At 34.6% G+C, this 25,781-nt stretch overlaps 1 protein-coding gene across 1 annotated transcript in view; it reads left to right on the top strand.

The window, feature by feature from the left end:
• Positions 1 to 2,592: 2,592 nt before the first annotated feature.
• Positions 2,593 to 25,781, top strand: part of LOC128224564 (U3 small nucleolar RNA-associated protein 6 homolog) — a 72,961-nt gene continuing 49,772 nt past the window's right edge. Inside the window, exons 1-13 of the mRNA XM_052934455.1 lie at positions 2,593 to 2,790; positions 4,285 to 4,369; positions 5,571 to 5,612; positions 5,807 to 5,878; positions 6,069 to 6,089; positions 6,515 to 6,562; positions 7,021 to 7,084; positions 7,743 to 7,861; positions 8,486 to 8,518; positions 8,788 to 8,899; positions 12,191 to 12,275; positions 15,293 to 15,378; positions 15,889 to 15,954. Of these exons, the coding sequence (XP_052790415.1) occupies positions 2,699 to 2,790; positions 4,285 to 4,369; positions 5,571 to 5,612; positions 5,807 to 5,878; positions 6,069 to 6,089; positions 6,515 to 6,562; positions 7,021 to 7,084; positions 7,743 to 7,861; positions 8,486 to 8,518; positions 8,788 to 8,899; positions 12,191 to 12,275; positions 15,293 to 15,378; positions 15,889 to 15,954 (925 nt within the window). The 5' untranslated portion in view covers positions 2,593 to 2,698. The remainder of the gene's footprint in view (positions 2,791 to 4,284; positions 4,370 to 5,570; positions 5,613 to 5,806; positions 5,879 to 6,068; positions 6,090 to 6,514; positions 6,563 to 7,020; positions 7,085 to 7,742; positions 7,862 to 8,485; positions 8,519 to 8,787; positions 8,900 to 12,190; positions 12,276 to 15,292; positions 15,379 to 15,888; positions 15,955 to 25,781) is intronic.

Consider the following 25,781-nt stretch of genomic DNA (forward strand, 5'->3'; position numbering starts at 1 on the left):
CCGGAGCCGCGCCACACGTCTCTGTTGGAGGGCCTCCTGTCGCTCCTTGAGGCCGCGCAACTTTTCCTGGAACTGCCCCCGCCGTACCTCACCCTCTTCTTTATGCACATCCAAGATTCGAACCAACTCCTCTAGTCTCAGTTTTACCCAGGGAGCGTTATCAACGGAATTGGCCATGGTGAGTGTATTTATTTGTAGCCACACCTTTCTTTCACAGTCTCTTGTTTTTACGAAGTTGACGCTAGACAGAGCACGTCCATATAATCTTAAAAAATCCTCAACTATTTACACATCTGCAGCTTAACTAGTTTTCATGTTGTTTGAAGGTTATAACAGCATGTTAACGCAAAAGTTTTATTCCGGGCAGTGTTCTATCTATGCAATATTGTACATGTATAATCTGATTGGTAAATGGGGATTTTAATATCCGTTCAATTCTACGTATTTGCGAGGATATACGGGAAGCACAAAGGCGCCTGGCCATTAAAGAGGAATAAATGCGGACAGATCCATGGTGACACAAGACTCTGTTCCCTAACTTTATATCCAGGCATGAATTATTGATGCCATGTCTGCCTGATTAAAGTCTTTTACCGGATATATTACGGTTCAGCAGCAGTATACAAAATGTGTATCTGCTGAATTAACTAATGCACGTGCAATAACATACATAACTATCAGAGGCAACATCAAACACGCAGATTTGATATTGAGATTTTGATAAAGTGTTAAAAAAAATCCTGCATAATAGTATAATATCATGATATAAGTACTTAAGTCTAGTAATGAACAATCTACGTTTACTACTGTTTTGTTTTTTCTTTCGACCGAAAGCATCTGGGTTTGCTTATACGGGTTGAAAATAAACGTTACCTTTTCATGTTTAAGAGTAATTTAAAGTTTTACGGAGGTTGTTATACGCCTTTATTTAGTTTTTCAAATGATATTTTTGAATTGTTAGTATCGTCCAGAATGTGTTGTTTTTTCCAGGTACATCATAACATGTATGTGTGCCTGATCTTTCAATCCGTTAGTTTTATGTATATAATGGTTGGTTTTTGATACTGCTCGTATATTAGAAATAATGAGCGATACTAAAAGCATTAGAGGACTTGTTAAATAAACGATCTGTCTCATTAAACTGCAAGTGGGGTTGCAGATTTCGCGCTCCCTTACGGTTATTTATCAGACCTAATACAGTCAAACATAAGTACCAGATAGACAAGTGTCTTTGTGGTTACCCCAACACTGAATGCTAACGATATTTCGACAATATTGTAGCGTGTATGAGTATTAATAGTGATGCACTCTTACTCCCAAATAAGATTTACCACAATTAACACAATTATTCTAATATACCAAAAAAGATGAATAAATGTCTAAAACAATGTTTTTTATGAACGATACCGAGTTTAATTTGGAAGAATGGTACAGAAGACTCGGTATTTCTACCTCATGAGACTATAGTAGATCACCGTGAGTAAATATTTAACCATTCACCAATCATTTAATATTTTGGCGTTTTCAGCTATTTATTACAAGATTACAATCTTGTTACCAATAATTAATATTTTCCATAAATGCATTATTTTGTGAGTAGTTAAAGGTTTATTACTCAAAATGTATGTTTGTTATACATTTTTATGTATTGATTCTGAATAAGATGGCCCTTTTAAGGTAAATGGCTGAAAGAGTGAGTATGGTTTGACCCATGGTCACCGACCGTCGTCCGTCAATATCCGTTTGTGCCGTCATCAATCAATACTATTATACCATTACAGTATGTTTCACCATGTTTTTCCAAATGGGGCCATGGCCTTTATAATTGTGAAAAATCGACAAAATTCCAAAAACCGTAAATTTACCACAATATATTTCAAACAAGGAAATAAAGCAGAGTCCCGTTCACGATCGTGAGTTTGAACAATTTTAAGACAATAAGATTCCATTTTGATATACTGCAGCATGTACTGGAAAACTTACAAAGAGTTGAAAAGTAGCAGTCATTGAGCTCAGTAAGTTTTTCGTTATCTTATACCCCACTTGAAATACATATTCTTGTATAAAGTTGAAGAAGGCAACACTTTCGGCCCTATTTTCAGACCAAAAAACCGCCAATCAAAGCTTTGACATATCTCATGACTATATCAGTTACATAATTATGATATCTGATTTTTTGCTCCCAACTCGACAAGTTTTAGTTGAATTGGCTAGTATATGTAATATGTTTGATATTTAACCATTACTTAACAAACATGAAGTACGATATAAATAACAATAAAGAATGCATATTTTATTAAAACATATTGACATTTTTTAAGATTTTCAAGATGTAATTATTTCAGAACACGGCGGACCAAAACTGTTTGGGGTAGAATGCTACTGTTAAAGTTGTAAAGAGAGCCTAATGCGTAGGAGTACTTTCATTTTAGTTTTAATTGAAAGAGATAAGACACATATGGGCATATGAAAACGTGAAACTGTTTGGGTTTTTTTGTTTGTTTTTTTAAACAAGAATGATTCAAATCAGGGTGCCGTTTTGACTAAATACAAAATAATAGTGTTGTTTAACCCAGAACGGATACTCTTTAAATTAGAGGAAATAAGTTTGTTCGGGAATTTTTCACGTGTGTTTGACAGATCTAAATAAAAACAAAACAAAATCTTATTATAAAGGCTACAAACAAAACTCAATAAAATGGCTGAAGTTGTAGAGCACCGGGTCGAGGAAATGCTCCCTGAACTTGAGCAAATGAGCAGAGTTGGGTTATTTACAAAAGAGGAGACTGGGTATTTTCCTTTTTTTATCCTTTTTATATAAATACATAAAACAGAACTGTCACTTCATTAGCTTAAAAGTCATACATCAAAGTTGATCTTATAACCAGATAACTGCAACCATCTGGCCGAAGCCACCACATTATCATATACTGGCTAAGGTCACAAATCCGAACACTGAGGTTTTTCACAATTATCTTGGAGTTTTTTTGTTGTAGTAAGTTAAAACTGCGTATGAAACATCTTTGGTTAATGTGACAACAACTGTCAAAGTACAGATTAACGATATCATTAGTTTTATGTCGAAAATCGTTCAGTTTATGGACGGTAAATAACCCTTAAATTTATGCTATGGAGGGCACAAATACCAAACACTTGCAAAGCGAAAAAACATGATCATACAATTATAATTAATAAGTATGCTAAATTAAATAAACACTTAGCTGCAAAGTTATTTATTGTTTCCGATGTTTTTCATAACATGCAATTCAAATGTAAAACGTGATTTCTATTAATAAATATCTGGAATGTAGGGCAACATAACTGCAAAACCTAAAGATGCGCGTGCACCCGCTGAAGTCATTCCCCCATGTGCTACATTTTGATCTTTAAGCGTATAAACATTGAATGGAAAAATTGAATTAGAAAAATTCTTAACAAAACAAGATGAAACTTCGCAAGTGTGACCAATGCAAGCCTCTGTATTGATCTAGATCATCGAATAATCGATCAAGGTAAATAAAGGCGTGTTTTAGCCGGTGTTCGGGATTTGTGCCCTGTTCGGAAATGTACCATCAACCAGTATGGTTCACTTGTTAAAATGCATTTAACTCAGGCCTCAGTACAAATGTAGTTAACTTTGACAGCGATTCACAAGGACCACCGACTGCAAGTCCTTCAAAACATCTGCAATAAGAATTCCCTACCTGAGGTGGTACATTTAAAACAAGGGATTGCTAATGTGACATTCTTGCACACCTATACAGACTGTTATTGGAAATTATGATGATTACAGCTGTATCTATTTGGTGAATTTTGGTTTTTACTTACAACTTTTCTTGCCACTAGCCAAAACTAAATTGTCAATGTTTAATGGTGTCAGGGTTTGGTATGATGTAGATGAATGTGTGTTTAATGCAGTGTATATCAAACTGTTACTGTTATTATGCATAATTTTACCGCCATTAAACAAATTTTAAACAGTGTTATTTTTTAAGTACCATTTCCTTTATAGATACCTCTGTTTACCCGTCTAACCCTCTTTGATATGCCTTTCTAACCTAACTAACAAGGATATAAACTAGGGGCAGCTATGTGGGTAAAAGTGTCCTGTACATCAACTACTGCAGCCTTGCTGTTTGGCAACTACATGCACATATGCTCATTTGTAATGTTCAAAGTTATCTTTGACGACAGACTACTAATTGCAACTTAATAAATATTTGGCTTTATGTCCAATACTAGGTTTAATGTGATTCAGTTTGAAAGTAATTTTCTTATTTACAGACAAATTCTTACAAAAAGAAAGGTTTACGAGTACAAACTTAGAAGAAAACAGAAGAAGAAAGAGGATTTTCTTCATTACATTCAGGTATATTTATGATTAAAATAGTCACATAACATTTTTTGTATGTATATGACTACACTATGGACAGACATAAGAAAATGTGGTATATAGTCTTTGCACTATCTGTTCATTCCTTCGTCTGTGCATCCTTCCATTGAAACCTTGTCAAAGCAATATGTTGCTGTAATCAGAATTTTATTTAATCTTCACGGATTTGAAGAGCATGGTTAGATTTTACATATTAATTTTGTGGTTTCATCTCAAAGGTCAAGGTCACACCTGGAGATCAATGTTGTACAAAATGGATTTCATAGAAATAATTAATGTCAAGGCTATATGTTTTTATCTTTTAATGGGCATTGAAACATTTGTAGAGCACCATGGTAAGGTATTTCGCATGAAAACATGAAAAAATCGGCTGTATAATACCCATGTAAGTGCAGTAGCGGTCGAAAAGATAAATAATGCAAATATTCAATAACAATTGGCTAAAACAGGTACAAGAATGGTAAACTTGGGCCGAAAACACAGTTTCAAGTCACGCAATTTTCTATTTTCACTTTGTAAACCATCAATCGTTCAGCTTATACATTCAATAACTTTTTTGTAAAGGCATCTAGAAACATAGGTTAAAAAACCGAGAGACGCTTACACGTGTGGTCTCCAGGTAGGCGTATTTATATTGCGAGAAAGGTGATATAACTTTCTTACCTGGTGAAAATACATCCTTGAAACACCGAAATTCCTTTCAACGCCGCCATTTTATTTGGCTTCACACAACTTCCCTCACTTAAAATTTGGCAAACACATTTCACGTTGGACCTCCTGAATTAATGTGCTCTTATCTTATTTTGGTTGTCATTACAAGAATTCATTTCTCAGCTATAATGTTTTAAATATCAATTGAAGCTAAGTCAGTCTTTACAGAGTTGTAGAACACCATGTCGTGCATACAGCTGTAGTTTTATCTGAAAGGTCAAGGTCATACTTGGATGTCAATGTTGTACAAAAGAGACTTCATAGTGATACTTTGTGTTTCAGCTTTGACATTTCTTATTATATAAGGTGTGTCATGCATGCCATTTGTGCCTTTATCTCAGCCATGTCATGTTTCTGTGACAGGTCTTGTTTTGTTTATTCAACATAATAGATTGAAAATATAATCATCATATAGTTTTTATTCTGCTCATCCTACTTACATATCATTTTAATGATTTATTTGCAGTATGAGACCAACTTGCTGGCATTGGTGAGGAAAAGAAGAGAGGTAATTCTTCTCACCATAAACTTTTTTCAAGAATATTTTATATTTTACTTCTATTTACAAATACTCTAAGCGAAACATGCTTGTCAATTACGGTACCGTAGTTAAAACAAAAGAAAAATATCAATGACATTTTGCCCAGAAAAGACAGTAAGCAGGAGACAGGAGATTAAACATTTGTTTGACTTGTATTACAGAGGACTGGTTACTCGTTCAAGAAAGTTGAGATTGATAACAACATCGTTGTAAGGATACACAGGCTTTATAAGGTGAGGAGAGAATTTACGTATAGTTTTAGGGACATTAAAAAAATCTTACTTTGTCTTTCTTCATAACTTTTCTTAACATCTTCTCATAATAGTTGGTGAGAATATAAATTAAGATAATTAAGATAATTTGGTCAGTGTATGGTCGATGTATGATGTTTGGTGTATGGTAACTTTTATTTTGTTCTTGCAGCTGGTGCTCTACAGGTTTCCTGTAAGTATGTTTAATTTTAATCTTAGGAAAAATAGTCAAGTATTTTTATAGCCTTGATGACTGTTGTTGTTAGTGTGTACATTCTTTACACCAATAACCTCAAAAACATCAGGATGTTCTGATGAAAATAAGAACACATGTTGCTAGAGACAATACATACACACATGTGAAGCAAGTATTTACCCATAACTATCGCTTTAACAATTGTAGAGTTAGGCCTCTTTTTGACTGTAAAAAGACAGACCGGTTTGCTCTTGTTAGCATTAAGAAGACCATTGCTATGTTGTAATCATGTACTATCATCAAAGAAGGTTATCAGTGGTTCAAGCCTATGCTTGTATTAGCTGGATTGAAAAGTTAATTATATTACATTAATATAAAAACACAATTGAATTCACTCTGCAAATATTTAATGTTTGTTACAGGAGGATGTGAAGTTATGGCTGTCCTACATAGCATTTGCCAAGCAACTGGTACGTACCACATCTTCACCTTAATATTCATTTGTTTTTGAAAATTTGGTTTTACCATTTACTACAAACCTAGTCAATGGTTTTGAGTAGTAACATTTAAGAACAATGTCCATGCCAAATGCTCTGGAAAACAGAAATGCAGCTGGAACTGCAGTTGGTAAAGAAAGTACATGTCTGCAAGCCCTGCACTAAGTGTTTTCCAGGCTTGCCTTAATTCTTGGTTTTATTAATGAGTGCTTGACTGCTTGTTGCTTTTTGATGTCAAGTTCTAGTGGATCGAATTAAGAACCTGTGCTTGTTCATCCAGATGTCTTATTTCAACAACTGTAAGTTTGTGAGTTTGATGTGACCTTGATTTAAATTTTTACTTGCACCATACCAGATGTGTCTAAGAATGGTCTGGTTATATGTCTTCTTTTCCTTATTCAGACAAAAATATTCAAATGCATTAATTCCAGAAAGCCAAGGACCTAGTGAGCAGACAGTACACAAAAATGCTGCAGGTGCATGATAAAAAACCAGGTGAGTTGTGAGTTTTAACTAGCAACAATTGGATGGAGTTTAAACTTGTCTATTTCTCAAAGAAAACATTGAAGCGCAATGTCATGGTCTAAATGTCGTTGCTATTTGACTCTTTATAAAAATTGAAGGTTGGCCAAAAGTTGGAAACTGTTTAAGAAATTTAAGATATTATCATAAACTTGGTATACATGACAATCAATGTGCTACATGTTTTTAAATTATTGGTGATAAAAGAGAGAGAAATAAATCTTTGTATGGCACAAGAATTGCATTTTTTATTATTCTTTCTGATGGTTAATATCTCAAAGTTTTGAACAAAGCTTCAGTGATGTCCTTTCCTGGTTTGCTTGATGTCATCAAGGTGCTTTTGCAATTAAATACCAATTAAAATTATTTTGACTGATTTTTAAGTATGAAATATAAAGGACAATTGTTTGTTTTAGTGAGATATGATTTTGATTTAACCTAGGCTATGGAACAATGAAAGTTAACATTAAATTTTAAAATATTACATATGGTGATTACTTGATGAAATAAAATTGAAATCCGACTGAAAAAAACATTATCCTCTGTATTATTTATGGATGTTTTTCTTCCTTGTAATAGTATTACTGACATGAATGACCCTCTGTTTTCCTGTTTTCCTGTTTCCCTATAGAGTTGTGGTTGTCGGCTGCCAAGTGGGAGTTTGAAGAGAACAACAACCCTGACAACGCCCGTGGCCTTCTACAGCGGGCATTACGCTTCAACCAGACCTCACAAACACTCTGGCAGGAGGTTGGTATACTTTGAAATAAGCATTCACATAGATGTTAAATACATCATGTGTAAGGCAGCTCTGTATATGAAAATGTTTGTGGATCCATTTGCATGGATGAGCAAATTAAGGAGCTTGAGCAGTCATTGTAACTAGACCTTTTGAATGAACAAGTGAAATTCTTTTTTTCAAAAGCCTTGCTATATAAAATCCAGAATTGAAGCAATCCTGGAATGCATTTTACCAGTGTATGGCTGTGGACTTGTTCTTATTTCAACCACTGTTAAAAGCCAAAGACTGTTATTTCAGTTATTTATAAGTGGGTATTTCTGAAGGGTAAATAAATTTGTATGAAAATAATATCAATACACATTACAAATTAATACACATTACAAATATGCTTGTCCATAATGGCCCATATGCCAAATGATTATATTCCACTCTATGTGATATTATTAGTATTCCTTCACAATAATAGAAAATGTATTAACAAAAAGTAGTGCAAAATTCTTAGTCAAGCATCATTAGAGGAAATCTGATTCTGTAAGAATGGTTTTCAATAAATTTACCTCTGGAACTAAAATGCAGTGCCTATAACTTTAATATTCTGCAATGTTACCCCATAGATATTGTTTCTCTTTCAGTATTACAGAATGGAGCTCATGTATGCAGAGAAGGTAATAACTACAATACACAGCTACTTGATAAGGAACAGCTGTACATAAAAATAAATATTTGTGATCACAATGAAAATGCCATTGTCAAAGGTTTATCACGCTTACAGTATTTTGATATCCTTAAGTATAACCTGATTGCAACAGATAATAAAGAATTAAATTTAAAAAAAGAAAATATTTATTTGTATTGTTGAAGACTCTTCAGTTGTCATATTTCAATTTAACTCAACTTGTCCGTCCTCGCCGTAATTTTGCAACCCTTGTGCCAGATGCGGAAGCGTCGTAGTGTCCTAGACCTTGAGACAGAAGGTGAGAGTGACCCAGTGCTGTCAGGGGGCGTGGCCTTCATCGTTTTCCAGCAGGCACTCGAGGCTATACCAGGTAGGGAGCTCAGAGTGTGACTGAGTGTCTAACATAGTTCATTTAGAGGTCTGTAAAGTCCCTTTTAACAGTGCCTGTGTGTCTAACATAGGTCATTTAGAGGTCTGTAAACTCCCTTTTAACAGTGCCTGTGTGTCTAACATAGGTCATTTAGAGGTCCGTAAAGTCCCTTTTAACAGTGCCTGTGTGTCTAACATAGGTCATTTAGAGGTCCGTAAAGTCCCTTTTAACAGTGCCTGTGTGTCTAACATAGGCCATTTAGAGGTCCGTAAAGTCCCTTTTAACAGTGCCTGTGTGTCTAACATAGGCCATTAAGAGGTCCGTAAAGTCCCTTTTAACAGTGCCTGTGTGTCTAACATAGGCCATTTAGAGGTCCGTAAAGTCCCTTTTAACAGTGCCTGTGTGTCTAACATAGGCCATTTAGAGGTCCGTAAAGTCCCTTTTAACAGTGCCTGTGTGTCTAACATAGGCCATTTAGAGGTCCGTAAAGTCCCTTTTAACAGTGCCTGTGTGTCTAACATAGGCCATTCAGAGGTCCGTAAAGTCCCTTTTAACAGTGCCTGTGTGTCTAACATAGGTCATTCAGAGGTCCGTAAAGTCCCTTTTAACAGTGCCTGTGTGTCTAACATAGGTCATTCAGAGGTCCGTAAAGTCCCTTTTAACAGTGCCTGTGTGTGTAACATAGGCCATTAAGAGGTCCGTAAAGTCCCTTTTAACAGTGCCTGTGTGTCTAACATAGGTCATTTAGAGGTCCGTAAAGTCCCTTTTAACAGTGCCTGTGTGTCTAACATAGGCCATTAAGAGGTCCGTAAAGTCCCTCTTAACAGTGCCTGTGTGTCTAACATAGGTCATTTAGAGGTCCGTAAAGTCCCTCTTAACAGTGCCTGTGTGTCTAACATAGGCCATTTAGAGGTCCGTAAAGTCCCTCTTAACAGTGCCTGTGTGTCTAACATAGGCCATTAAGAGGTCCGTAAAGTCCCTTTTAACAGTGCCTGTGTGTCTAACATAGGTCATTTAGAGGTCCGTAAAGTCCCTTTAACAGTGCCTGTGTGTCTAACATAGGCCATTAAGAGGTCCGTAAAGTCCCTTTTAACAGTGCCTGTGTGTCTAACATAGGCCATTAAGAGGTCCGTAAAGTCCCTTTAACAGTGCCTGTGTGTCTAACATAGGCCATTAAGAGGTCCGTAAAGTCCCTTTTAACAGTGCCTGTGTGTCTAACATAGGCCATTAAGAGGTCCGTAAAGTCCCTTTTATCAGTGCCTGTGTGTCTAACATAGGTCATTAAGAGGTCCGTAAAGTCCCTTTTAACAGTGCCTGTGTGTCTAACATAGGCCATTTAGAGGTCCGTAAAGTCCGTTTTAACAGTGCCTGTGTGTCTAACATAGGCCATTAAGAGGTCCGTAAAGTCCCTTTTAACAGTGCCTGTGTGTCTAACATAGGTCATTTATAGGTCCGTAAAGTCCCTTTTAACAGTGCCTGTGTGTCTAACATAGGCCATTAAGAGGGCTTATCAAGTTATATAGAACATTGTCTGTGTGTTTAGCACAGGCCATATACAAGCCTTATCAAGTTGTATAGAACATTTGTGTGTGTGCCTAACACATGCCATTTAGAGACCTTATCAAGTCCCTTAATACATTGCCTTTGTGTCTTACACAAGCCATTTAGAGACTTTATCAAGTCCCTTAATACATTGCCTTTGTGTCTTACACAGATCATTTAGAGACCTTATCAAGTCCCTTAATACATTGCCTTTGTGTCTTACAGAGGCCATTTAGAGACCTTATCAAGTCCCTTAATACATTGCCTGTGTGTCTTACACAGGCCATTTAGAGACCTTATCAAGTCCCTTAATACATTGCCTTTGTGTCTTACACAGGTCATTTAAAGGCCTTATCAAGTCCCTTAATACATTGCCTTTGTGTCTTACAGAGGTCATTTAATGACCTTATCAAGTCCCTTAATACATTGCCTTTGTGTCTTACACAGGTCATTTAATGGCCTTATCAAGTCCCTTAATACATTGCCTTTGTGTCTTACACAGGTCATTTAATGGCCTTATCAAGTCCCTTAATACATTGCCTTTGTGTCTTACACAGGTCATTTAATGGCCTTATCAAGTCCCTTAATACATTGCCTTTGTGTCTTACACAGGCCATTTAGAGACCTTATCAAGTCCCTTAATACATTGCCTTTGTGTCTTACACAGGTCATTTAAAAGCCTTATCAAGTCCCTTAATACATTGCCTTTGTGTCTTACAGAGGTCATTTAATGACCTTATCAAGTCCCTTAATACATTGCCTTTGTGTCTTACACAGGTCATTTAAAGGCCTTATCAAGTCCCTTAATACATTGCCTTTGTGTCTTACACAGGTCATTTAATGGCCTTATCAAGTCCCTTAATACATTGCCTTTGTGTCTTACACAGATCATTTAATGGCCTTATCAAGTCCCTTATAACGGTTCCTGTGTGTCTAACAGGCAATTTAGAGTCCTTTTGAACAGTGCCTTTGTGTCTTGCAAAGGCCATTTAGAGGCATTATGAAGTCCTTTTGAACAACACCCTTGTGTATAACACAGGCCATTTAGAGGCCTTATGAAGTCCTTTAGAACAGTGCCTTTGTGTCTTGCAAAGGCCATTTAGAGGCATTATGAAGTCCTTTAGAACCATGCCTCCATGTCTTACAAAGGCCATTTAGAGGCATTATGAAGTCCTTTAGAACCATGCCTCCATGTATTACAAAGGCCATTTAGAGGCCTTATCAAGGCCTTTAGAATCATGCCTCCATGTATTACAAAGGCCATTTAGAGGCCTTATCAAGGCCTTTAGAATCATGCCTCCATGTATTACAAAGGCCATTTAGAGGCCTTATCAAGGCCTTTAGAATCATGCCTCCATGTATTACAAAGGCCATTTAGAGGCCTTATCAAGGCCTTTCGAATCATGCCTCCATGTATTACAAAGGCCATTTAGAGGCCTTATTAAGGCCTTTCGAATCATGCTTGTATGTCTAACACAAAACAGAGTTTACGGATTTGGAAATCATATTGGTTGGCAAGCTTTCTTATGTGAGTTTGATCAAAAATCAGATTGCACTTTTAACTGAGTTGTCTCCCTTGAAAGGTAAAATTTTGACCAAATTCACATACAGAAAGTGTGCACTTGCAGCAAGCACCATATTCAATTCAGGGAATTCTAGTGTAGGTTTGTATGGTGGTGTAATTCAATATTCTTTCTAGTTGACCTTGCATAAGTTGTTTAATATCCTATACATTTGGATTGTTTTCAGACAATGCTGGTTTTGTGATTCAGTTCCTGCCCATTTGTCTGCTGTTTGATTTCACCTCCAAACAAGAACAGGACATCTGTGCACTGTCAGTATATGTCAACTTTTCTATTACAACATTGCTAGTACTCATGAAAAAAATCAATTAATAGTCCCCCCACTTTTGTAAGATACTGAATGTGAAATGACTATTGGCTCTAACCAGCAAGTAAGTTTTTAATCTCAATTATGTTTATTGCGTTTGTATATCATAAAGGTTATAAGTCATTATTATACAACACAAGACAAAAATAGACTAGATTCGATTTAATACTGGCATAACAATCTCCATAATACATGACATCAAAATAAAGTATTCAAATAACACAATACTGTCTTTATCATAGAATATAGTCTACGCTAGGTTTATACATAGTCGCAAACGCTATCAATGAAATAATACTAATATGGCAAACGAACATGTTATTACACAACTAACAAAAACATAGTACAATGGTTAACAAAAACATAATAAAAAGTGGCATTTGTTGATCGCAATAAAGTTAACGCTAGGTTTTTCCATAATCAAAGACAAGTGGCTCAAAATTCCGAAGCGAAACCCGGCCAGCATGTGCAGCCTGCTTTTGTTACTGAATAACGCTTTACGCATTTCGCCTGGCATTTCGCCTGCAACTTTATCCGCATGCATTCAATTCCGCAATATCATCCAAGCATTCTGCAATATCAATATCCAAACTGCATTTCTGTTAAAGCCAAAAATTAGGGGATACGCGGGATCAACCTAGTATATGAACTATTAGGGCTTAACCCTGGCCCCTAATTACATTATATGAAATTTGGAATAAAGATTACAGCATTTTTTAAACATGTTCCTCCGCATTACTCGCATAATCCACTTTTATCAATAGGACAAAACGATCTTGCTAGGTTATCCCATAGTTAAGATTGTTACCTTAATGCCAGCACATGACAGCCGCATGCCGCCCCAGAATTTTCCGCCACAGCAAATTTACAAAATTTGTCCCCCAAAATTCTTGCGATTTTCATTACTTCTTTTTTTCTGTGTCATAGGAACAGATTTTATTCCATTTTCTGAAAGTTGGTTGCAATATTTGTAAGCATTAAATTTAAGACTTGTGAATATGGGTTGGCTTGAGTCTAAAACTAGGTCAAATATTGAGGTAAATTTTGTGTTCATGTTTCTTTTATTTTTCACAAATTGATCAGTGTGTATCAAATTTTCACGAAAGTCAGACCATTTCCCAGCATGATATTTAGGACCAGTGTGAATAAGGTCATATCGGGTCTAAACTAGGTCACTAGGTAAAATGAAGAAAAAGAATTGGACGTTTATTAACATTTTTGCATATTTTTTTTTGTTTTTGTCATAAATTAATCCAATCTCTATGAACAGGGTCAGAATATTTGTCAGCATGATACTGAATACAAGTATGACTTTTGATCATATCAAGATAAAAACTAGGTCACTAGGTCAAATATTAAGAAATGGGTTAAAGTTCATTATTCGTTTAATAAATTCAACAGTGTTTGACCAATCTTCCAGAAACACAGTCAGAATAGTTCTCAGAATGATGTTTAGGACCAGTGTGTATATGGGTCAGCAGCATTATTTTACTTTTTCCGCTATATACATACACATACCTGCTGCAAAATAGCATTTGTGAAACTGAAAACTCTGGCTTAAATGTGGTTTCTGCATTAAACCCTTGTTGAACATTGACTTTGACATCATGATGCAAAACAATTACTCAACCCACAACCCTCATGATTGGAATTATTCAAATTGCACTACATACATGCCATATTTTTTGGAGACCATTCCATGAGATTTGGTCAAAAGGCTTAAAATTTAGGGGGATTTGGAAAGTATTCAGGGGGATTTTATATCGAAAGTCTAAGTTCACGAAATATCTTCTTTCTTTTTTTTATTCACATAATTATATAAAAATATTCATTCAATATTGCAATGACAACTGAACTAACATCAATTCATAATATATTATGCATATAACACTTCAATGTATATATATATAAAATGTTAAATTATAAAACAAGTAAATTTTTACAAAAAGCACTACTAAAAAAATGAATTTTTAGGCACTTCACAGAAACAAGTAAGCACTATTAAAAAAATGAATTTTTAGGCACTTCACAGCAGTAGGTCCACATGACAATCAGGATAGCAAACACATGCACAATTAATTGCATGCATTGGTTGATTTATATAGCATGTCCTTGGAAGGAACAAATGAGCTGCAAATGTTATGTTCATTAAACTTTACACTCAGCAGATTGTGAATTGTTTCTGAAGTCAATCTTGACCTTGAGTCTGTCTGAATTTTTCTCAATATGCTGAAACAACGCTCAGCTTTTCAGTTTCATGGTGACTGTACTGATATGAATTTAGAATAATCCATCATTATCAGAAACATTACAGTATACCGTAACATTTTCACACGTCGGAAAATTGTCCAATAGTTGCGTGTTAACATCTTCATTTGTAATTTAATGTCAACACCCTTACAGGGTTAAAAACAAACAAACAATTAGTGACACCTATACAAATTTATTGCGACCTTTCGATCGTATAACGCAGAGATCAAAGGCGCTATTATGGCACACTGTGTAACAATCAAAACATGTACCCTACTGATTGGCAGTTTGTGCAAGGCTGTATACACACCATCAATCGATAATCCAGATGTAAAATACAGCGCATCAAATTCCTTACCGTAAACACGCGGATCAAATCTCGGGTAATAAAACCAGTGACAACACGCTCGTAAGCGGAGGTTTTCTTTTTGGAAATTCCGGGGGATTTGCATCTCCCGCTGGGAGACCGGGGGATGGACCGAAATTCCGGGGGATTTTTTCCCCCTCCGGGGGATACGGCATGTATGGCACTAGATGCTTCTGTATTATTTCAATAACGCCTGAAGCATGTGGAGTAACTATAACTTATACCCTGTTTTTATCCAATATACAGACATGCAGACTCAAGATTGTATCAGCTGAACTGTTACAGTCAATCTTAATTGAATAAACAATTCACTGTCAGTTAAACCCACAGTTTTGATGTTTCAGATTGGCAGAGAAGTTCTCCGACAATCCTTTGGCTTGGGATGCCCTGGCTAGACGCCACTTGGCTAGAAAATCAACCTCCAAAAATGGTATCATAACCCTTAATTTGCTTGGCATTGTTCCTTCACTCCCAATTGTTGGACCTGAACATTTTCTCTTGCCTCTTGTTTTTCACCAATATCTTCAGAACCTTTAACCTAGACTCATGATACAATATATACGGTTGTGGTGGTCTAGTGGTAAAGGTGTCAGTCTCCCATCGTTTGCTCAATCCCTGACCAGGAGGCTTTACTTAACAATTCAAAAAGCTGTCATCATGAACAATACCTGCAATTTTAATTTGTTGGGAACTGGAACAATCAGTTTATTCGTTTTTTATGTTGAAAATAAATGACATAATGACTTGTGGATGTGTTAAAACGATTGCTGAACCCTTCGAGTATGCTTGTATTGCAAGCAGAATTAAGTATTGTTTGTTATTTGAATAAAAATAGTTAAGAAGTACATTATTTTAAACAGGTTGACACATTTAAAAATATACTTGAACAAGTGTTATAATACAAATATAATATAATCACCATGGTAACTGTTTTATACAGATGCGCGTGAGGATGAAAGGAAGTTCCATGAGGTGTACGGGGAGGCTATTGGCGTGGTTACCTCAGGTAGGTGCCCATATAGTGGACGGGTGAAGGGTTGGGTAGATTAGAACTGCTAGAATAGTGTCTTTTGGCTGCTTTATGTACGAGACTGGAGTGGCAGCCATAAGGTTCTGTTTTCCTCTTTGTTAAAGGGACTACACCAATGATACAATTGCAAGGAAAAAAGAAATTTTTTAAAAGCTTACATAAAAATGACATCATTGTGTACCATGCATTGAATCTTACTTACTGGTGTATCACATCGCTCATGACACATGCATACTTTGCAGTTTTTGCGCATTATTCCAATTTGAGGTTGTCTACCTCGTAATTTCCAGGAAGTTTAAAAATAGCGTCAGTATACTTATCTATATTCATGAACAGATATGATTGAAACTGGGAAACCTTTGTGCCTTATTTATAGAAGAGGAAACACAGATGAGACAGCAACATGATTGTTGCGTTTATTATTTAAATAATGTAAAATGAAGTATCATCTGTTTCTTACTAGCTTACATTGACATTTCTAGGATTGTTTTGTGGAAATAATGTATTTGCTGATTTTGGGACCATCTGGTGTCCAGCCCCTTTAAGAGTCACAAAGAATCTTCTGGCTTGAAATGGATCATGTACTCGTAAAATCTGTCCACAGCACAATTTGTGTTTAAAGCAAGGTTCGTATTTTATGACTGCATACATCATCATGTGACCTTAAAATAAGAGTTATGAACAGAATATATATTATCTGAGAATAAGATTATTTTAATGTCCTATAGTTATGTAAAATGCCTTCACATTTGACAACTAGGTTTAACAACCAGGCCATGTTTATTCTTGTGTAATAAAGAAGTTAATTCCCTTACAATATCTCTCTTTGGAGGTGTATTCATATCTATTAAAGCTGGGTGTTACATTGCGCATTCTTGTTCAAATATAGGACTATTGATGCTCTATAAATTATGGGAAAACTTTCAGATTTTAATTTAAAAAGAGTTTGACATGCATTGATTAGCATGCAAAGTAAATTGTTCAAAAGTCAACTTGAGCTTTATTAATTACTTAACGACCAGGCTCTTTGATAACGGACGGGATGGCTGTAATCAGTGCATATTTTCTTGATTGCGTAATTTACTACAAGTTTGTTTATGTCAAGCAAAGTCTTTTACAGGCCTGTTTACTTTTTAGGAATGAAATCCGAATTTGTCTTGACTAATCTGTCTGGTGTAAATTTTGTTGAAAACAGTCTGCATTCTTGCTGCATATTAAATATCATTTTGTCATATACATTGAAATGAAGGTTTGATATATAATGTTGAATCTGATAATTGCCTTCAATGCACATAAACTGCGTGATAAATCACTATTTATTACAGAAAGAAGTAAGAATGATATCTTTCATTTGGATAAAAAGATCTTTTGCTTGATAAAAATATCTTTTTTTGCTGTTATTTTTACAGAAACCATTAGACACAGCCTAAGTATAAAACATATGGTAAAAGCTGTAATGGCGGTATCTATAATTACCCTTATTTTGCAGCTGCTGAATTTAAATGCTAGTTCAAGTTATCGTTATCAGAATATTTTTTTCTTGTATGCTACTTTCCCTTTCAAAACGTGTCTGGATGCAAAATATCATTGCGTCCCGGGTGAAGCAATTTCTGGGAAGACTTTCTTTGTTGATAGTTCCAATAGATGTTATAGTTGTATAACACATTTTGTTGGTCATTGAAGTTCAGTTGCTTGTTACAATATTTATATGAAAAACTACAGAAACAAACTCAGTAGCCAAAAGTTTAAACATAAACCCCATTTATTGGCACAGGGTAAACGTCAAAGACATAGAACACAGAAACAAAAACTTACATGCAACAAACATGTAACAACAGCACAAAACTCCACAAACAACACAGTGTGTATATACTATATAAAAAAAACTAGGTGTATTATCAAGGATTGTTATGTACGGCCTTGAAACGGTCAGTAAAATGTAAATTTGTACATGTAGTGATATGATGTAATGTGGTGAAACTTCTGTAGCCAATCAATGCACACGATGGAAATCTGCAGCAAAACAAAGATAATTCTTTGACGAAGGTTAAAGTGACTCTCTTATTAAAAATCAATACATACACATGTATATCAAACATTAATTTTAAGTGATTAACATTAATTACTCACTAAATATTGCATTTATGGAAAATGTTAACTATTGATAACACGATTGTAGCCATGTATTTGATGGCTGAACACATAAAAATATTAAATGATTGGAGAGTGCAAAAAGATTAACTACGATCTTCTATCGCCTTATAAGGTAGAAATACTGTGTTTTCTGTGCTTTTATTTCAAATTAAATTCTATATCCTTCATAAGAACAGTTGTTTTCAGCTTTTATTCATCATTTTCGGTATAGTAAAACATTTGTATTAATTGTGGTAATTTTGATTTTGGAGTAAGATTGAACTTTAATGGACTGTTTGATGAATCTACCATAATATGTCTCAAGTTATGCCCCCTGTTCAGCTCTTTGTTACAGAATCGTGCCAGGGTTTATTTGGTTTTGAAGGAAGACACATTTAACATTGACACACTGTATTATTTGATGATGGTATTCATGTCATACAATTAATGTTTAGAAAAGAGTGTCCCTCCAATGACATTATTTACATTTGAAAGTTAACTTTAATTATTTCAATAAGAATAACAATCTGTCTTTATAATTTGCAACTTTCACAAAGCATTTTGAATTGTTAAAGGTGTACGGGTCCTTTCTTTAGCAAAATCATGATACAAAACAGAATATAAAGACCGCTGGCATCATATTTGCACAAAAATTGGAGGATATGTTGAGGGGCGCTCTTCAAAATTTCACATGTGACGGGAATAGAGCCCGGTTTATCCAAGGTTATCATCAAAGAACGGGGCTTTGTGTGGGATATTTGCTCAAATATTATGAATATTTACATTTCTTGAATCGCTTAAAATGCATATATATGAAAACCAGCCCTGTTTACCCGCTTGTTTTTTGTTCAATAGATGTGCGAATAAGGTTGAAGTATTGCCAATGACACTTGATCGATACTTGTGCGCCTCGTTAAGAAAACTGTTAGAATCATTAATTGAAACTTATTAATAAGATGCTTGTTGTTTATTTTACCTCTTCTTTATAAGACGAGGGGAAGAAGGTGGTTTCTACAATGCCTTTAGTTTGAAGCTACCCCCCACCTGAACTAACGGACAAAGCGAGTGCGTTCCCATCCTTGACATTGGGCAGAGTTCCCACACTTGAACGTCCGTCCACTATAGCAATAGCTTAAAAAATTATTTGAATGTAAAAATTAATAACTAACAATAACATGGAAATGTTGTAGTGAAAAAGAGTTTCTAGTGCAATTCCCTCGTAAATGAACGATCGGGAACGAATATTAAGAAGACACAATAATGAAGATTTTCACATAATAAATTACACAGCGAGAGCTCAATTTCTTTCCCTGTTTGAAGTCATTGCCAAAAAAATATTAAACGTTTTGAAAATGAATACTCTCTCCGATGTAAATTACAATTATTCTGGCTTTTGTACATTTTATGGCTGATCTTTTTCTGCGCTCAAAGTGGTTTATGTGGAAGGATGAAATAGTTAATAGATTAAAATAATTTGTGGTCTTTGTCAACGATTAAGATAATTTCGTCAATTATCTTCGGCAATAGCCGTTTGTTAAAATGTTCAGTAGTGGATATAAACTTATAAAAAGAGTTTGACTTAATTATACTGTTTTTCTTTTCATTTAAAAATGCACAGGAGACTGAACGGAGCCATTTTAGTAAATTAGAAATATTGCAGAGAAAATTCTCCTCAATTTTCACTTAAATTTGATTGTAAATGATGGATTTACCAGAAAAGCGACTATAATTATGTCAATAAATAAATTTGATTTAATCTTCTTAGTTTTTCAATTTCTTGGCGATTTGATTAACATGTGGAGCAGACGTAACATTCAAGAGAATGATTTGCTAACAGCTGATTTATGTAAGACTGGTTCCCTAAGTTGATTTTGTTTCGAAAACATATTTCGAAAACATAATTCTATTTCTAAATTGAGAAAGAGGTTGTTGCTTCCACTATAAATTTATATATAAAAAACTGTTGAAATTTAAAAGGAAGATTGGAAAAGATAAACACTGTACTTAATTTTATTAAAAGCACATGAATAAAGGATGAGCACTTGGAAACCTTTCACGACAAAGTTTGGAATTGATGTACACAATTACTTAGGAAAAGGAAAGCTTTAAGGAGATGGCATTCTGTTGTTTTACAATCATTATAAGAAAATGCAAATACTACATACTCAATTTTGCTATGACAAATGCTTGCTTTGAATTTTCACCTCAGGGACAGGAATTTACATAAGTTTGCCAAAGTTGTTTTCCCATCCCTAATACATTTTTGTACTTGTTATTCTTATGTAAATTTACCCAAATAAATATGTTTAAACTAAATACTAGAACTCAAAATTGTTTTCTTTATAAATGTGGCGTGTTGACTATGTAATAGTAAGTTGATCATTTTGGTTTTCTAATCGATTGAGGCAGCAGGCTGGGTGCACACTTTTTTGTAGTGTTTAGAGCTCAATGCCTATCAAAAGCCTCTATACTAACCAGTGCATATATATGCAGGAGCTTCTTAATATCACACTTGTAAAGCCAATAAAAAACTAAATGAAAATTTGGCAGTTGTAATCTGCTTAATAGATTTTTGGTTGTCTAAGCTTTTCTAAATGATAGAATATGAATGCCCAGCCATCACATTGAATGAGGTATGAGTCTGAACACTAATTGACTTCAATATCTGTTTGTGTAAGTTGACACAATGATTAAAATGTAGAAATTGTTAAGTTTTAGTTGCATTATTAAGCTACATTACAACGTTTCATATTAAGCTACATTACAACGTTTCATAAAGTTCAGAAACCTATTCAACTCTATTTTCTGAAGTTTTGATAGTGCTGAATAAATTGTACCCACTTACATGTAATAAGAGTGATAAGTTTGTTCAATACGGGAGAATAAAATAGTTTTCAATGTAAGCGACTAGTGAAAGTTAATGTTTGTTTTGAAAGCCAGTTTCTTTTGTGAAAATGTTAGTGGGGGACTGTGGGTCTTAGAGCTGAAATAATTCATAACACTGCTGGTTGTGGCAATTATAAGATACACAAATGGCCTGATTTATGCTGTAGAGATTATTAAATTGCCGAAAATAAAGGGGTCAAGCATATTTGGAGATTTCGCGTCAAGATATTGACAACCTCCGTTGAGTGACACTAGAATGCAGTTTCATTGTATGACTTACCCTCCATGTATGTTTAGAAATGAAAGTGCTCGGTAGAAGCTGTCATAGTAAGAGCTGTATTTCGTGCCTATGAAGTACTTATAAAGCTCTAAAGTCATTTTCTTTTTCATTTCAAACCTGTTTATATGATTTACAACTTGATATTTTATAGTTTTATGACACTGTAAATCCCTGACAGGCACTGTATGTGTTAGTCTAGTGTTGAGGCTGCTGTTTATTATGACTTTGAAAACTAAAACATGTTATGATTTCCAGAAAGATTTTACTACAGTCTGAATTTGTTAAAACTTTACTGGTATATATTGAGGCTTTCTATTAACCTAATGAAAAATGTAATATTTGTTGTTATTCACTCATCTATCAATTAATTCAATAGCATTATCACAGCATTATCACAGTAATTAGCAAGATGGTGTTGACATAATCAGCAGCAATCCTAGTATGAATTTATTTATGTCTGGCTAAACAATGTTCTGGGAAGTTGGAAACCAGGAAAGATGGAATATAGTTAAGATGTTTATAATTGTTAAGATATTCTTATGCAATTGTTTTCCATGATAATGAAGGCAGACTATGCAAAAGGTTTCCCATTACTCTTGCTCAAATAATTGGTAAGTTATGTCCCTTGCCTTGATAAACCGAGAAAACTGAAGTTGCCCCTGACATTGGTGTGTAGTTCTAGTTTTTGAGTCCCTACCGGCCAGTATTGTCACACTGCGGTCGTTTTGTCACATGGTCACCAACTAAGTCAGGGGGTTCTGTGATCTAACTTTTGGCGTGATGCAATTGTTGCTTATCGTTCGAATATGATCCTTTCATGTTTGCAAGCAATCAACAGCAATGATTGAAAGTAATGTCAATGATTCATAATTATTTGAACCCGAGGTAATGATTTTAACATTACAGTAACATCATCTTTTGAACTAAAATAAATGCCATAGAGCTGAGAGATTCAATATTCAATAAACTTGGTTCATGTTTTCCTCAGATTAGCTTACAGAAGTGTTCCTGACAGTTGCGAAATTGGTTTCTATGAGCCAAAGTAATTTCCTATTCTTTTTCATGTAATCTCCAGCAATCATTTAAGAAAGCTGTCTCTAGTGACAATATCGACATAGTGTTACAGTTATTCAGCCAGTTGCTAACATGTTTATCTGTTTATTTTGTTATGTCGTTTGCTTCAGATAGCATTCACTGTCATCTGACAAAGCATTGTCAGGTTTGACCTCTGGTTAACAAGGTCACTGAGAATGGCCGCCCAAATTGAATTTTTCACAGATTCCCATTTGCATCGAATATTGGATTTGTCTAATTGGGCAAAAACATGTTGAAAAATAGCAATTAATGAGTTGAGCGAGTTAAAGAGATACAAATACATTCTGAATTGGCTGTCCCTTTTTGTGAGGACTATATTTGGGGTCGTGTTCGGTTAAGTTTCTCTACGTCCCCATTTACCTGATGTTGGACAATAGCAGCTGACACCCGATATGGGAATTTGATTGGACGGGTCGTTTCTCACCTGTTGGATTTGAGTCGCGCCGCAGTTGACCTGTCACATGATCAGACAGTGCACGTTTGATGGACACCTTAGCCAAGGAGGTCGAAATACCGGACCATTAATATTTCATATGTTCGGTTTAGTATTATAATAAATCGATATCAAATTTTCATATTGTCTGCAGATCTATTGCTGTTATTCTGATGATGAACAATTTGGACCGTTTGTGTGGCCTGGCAATAAAATGAATACTTAACGTAATTGAAATTGACATTATCTATAGAAGTTTGGTTGTAAATCATCGTAATTTTTATAATTGATCACCATTAGCTAAGCAGTTCATCTATTGTACGAGGAGACATGGGGTTTTAGAGTATTCACATACTTCTTTACATGCAATGTCAGCAACTATAAAAAGCAAGGAGTTTTAATTCATGTTATTATGATGGCCTTACTACTCCTACGCACAGGAAACAGAATGTAGAAGATTTAGCTTGCTATACGCTTATCAAATATTGCTCTCCCTTAGCCAATTTCTGACCACTGTGAGCAAGAGTGTTTTATGGCCTTGTTGTGGTGGACATAGGGGTGCAAGAACTTTAACCTTGGCCACAACTTGAAACTTATGAATATTCACATGAAACTTTGTATACATGTTAACAGTTACCATACACTTTGTGTAGCAAGAGTCATAACTCAAGAATTCAAAGTTATTTCCCTTGATTGTTAAATCTGTTTTATTGACATCTTTTAAGTTTGCTCTTGTTTATCTTAGCATGCAATATTTCAGAAAGGCTGATAATTCTGATACTGTGTATTTTAGCAATTATCGTTATGTATTCCTGTCTCAACATATAATAGAGGTCAGAGCGTCCTTGTTTGTACGGTCAAGTTGGGGACACACATTATACAACCGCGCCACACAAAGTTATCATTGGGATCAAATGTAGTGCTGTTTGATTGGAAAATTGGCTCATTTTGTCCAAATCTGTCTGACCATTGTACGGAGATTAAACATCCAGCTACTTTCTGTAATCTTTTTCTCAAAACTTCAGCAAGCAAAGGCTTTTCTCTTTTCTCAAAAAGGGAAGCTCGTGACACGGGACTGTTTTAATGTCTCGAGGTCAACTGTTGATAATCTTTATAAAGATTTCCTGTTGGAGGTTTTTTAGTTTTAGAAGATTAAATTGAATCGAGGACAAATAGTGTACAATGTTAAAACAGGCTCATTTTTGTCTTGCTGCTACTTGTGCGGTTCTTCTGGTCTCAATCACAGATTTTATGTTGACAATGATTTTTTAAACTTCCTTGAAATGGAGTTATTTTGTTTACTTTTATAAACAAACCCCAAACAGCAACTGATAGGGACTCGTTTGAACAGAATTTGGTTAATTCAAGGTTAAAAAATATCATTTTCTCAAGAGGTTTAGTTTGTGAATGCATATTTTTCCCATTTTACTTATAAAATATGTTTTCTTTGCAGTTCTTAAAAGCCTAAACATGTTCATTTAAGTTGTTGTATCAATTTAGTGACTTTTTATACAGTCCCAAGTTAGTTGCAAATAATTTTTTCTCTGAAATTGAGACGAAGATGAAAAACCTCCCTCTTGACCGCCTCTCCTGAAAAAAACAACTTTACTGTCTGACCGCTGTTGATGGTGGGAAGTTTCCGATGTAGGTATTAATCCCCAAATCAGTGGGAACATGGTAACTCTTGTCTCCAACTAGGTATTAATTATTCGACACGGTCGCAGTGTTATGTGTCACCTGCTGTCACCCGTTGGGAGTTTCTGTATATCCCAGCATGGCGCAGTGAGCTCATTATTTGCAGATTACGATTGACCCAGCCCTTGTAATTTGAACAAGCCCGTTACAACAGGGATTTTCCGTTTTCAGTGAAGCCTAATTGCTCCTGGAGATTTATAGTAAATGATATAAGTCTGCTTTCTTCCAAGGACATAAAACCAGATTCGGTCATGAACCAAGATCATCAATTTCTTTATATGTTATGGAAAATTCATCCAAAATATACAAGTACTTATTTTAATGCATTTCATTTTATATTTAGTATGGAAATGCGTCCAAATTTATTAATACTTATTTAAGTGCATTTCATGTTATATTTAGTATGGAAATGCGTCCAAATTTATTAATACTTATTTAAGTGCATTTCATGTTATATTTAGTATGGAAATGCTTCTAAATTTATTAATACTTATTTAAGTGCATTTCATGTTATATTTAGTATGGAAATGTGTCTAAATTTATAAGTACTTAGCGCATTTCATTTTATATTTACTATGGAAATTCGTCCAAATTTATAAGTACTTAGCGCATTTCATTTTATATTTACTATGGAAATTCGTCCAAATTTATAAGTACTTAGCGCATTTCATTTTATATTTACTATGGAAATTCGTCCAAATTTATAAGTACTTAGCGCATTTCATTTTATATTTACTATGGAAATTCGTCCAAATTTATAAGTACTTAGCGCATTTCATTTTATATTTACTATGGAAATTCGTCCAAATTTATAAGTACTTAGCGCATTTCATTTTATATTTACTATGGAAATTCGTCCAAATTTATAAGTACTTAGTGCATTTCATTTTATATTCACTATGGAAATTCGTCCAAATTTATAAGTACTTAGCGCATTTCATTTTATATTTACTATGGAAATTCGTCCAAATTTATAAGTACTTAGCGCATTTCATTTTATATTTACTATGGAAATTCGTCCAAATTTATAAGTACTTAGCGCATTTCATTTTATATTTACTATGGAAATTCGTCCAAATTTATAAGTACTTAGCGCATTTCATTTTATATTTACTATGGAAATTCGTCCAAATTTATAAGTACTGAGCTCATTTCATTTTATATTCACTATGGAAATTCGTCCAAATTTATAAGTACTTATTTTAGTGCATTTCATTTTCAATTTTTATATCTTATTTATTTATTTATTTATTTGTAACTTACACTTTACTGATCAAGTTT

Source organism: Mya arenaria, chromosome 2 (assembly GCF_026914265.1).
Source record: "Mya arenaria isolate MELC-2E11 chromosome 2, ASM2691426v1".
Classification (NCBI taxonomy): Eukaryota; Metazoa; Mollusca; class Bivalvia; order Myida; family Myidae; genus Mya; species Mya arenaria.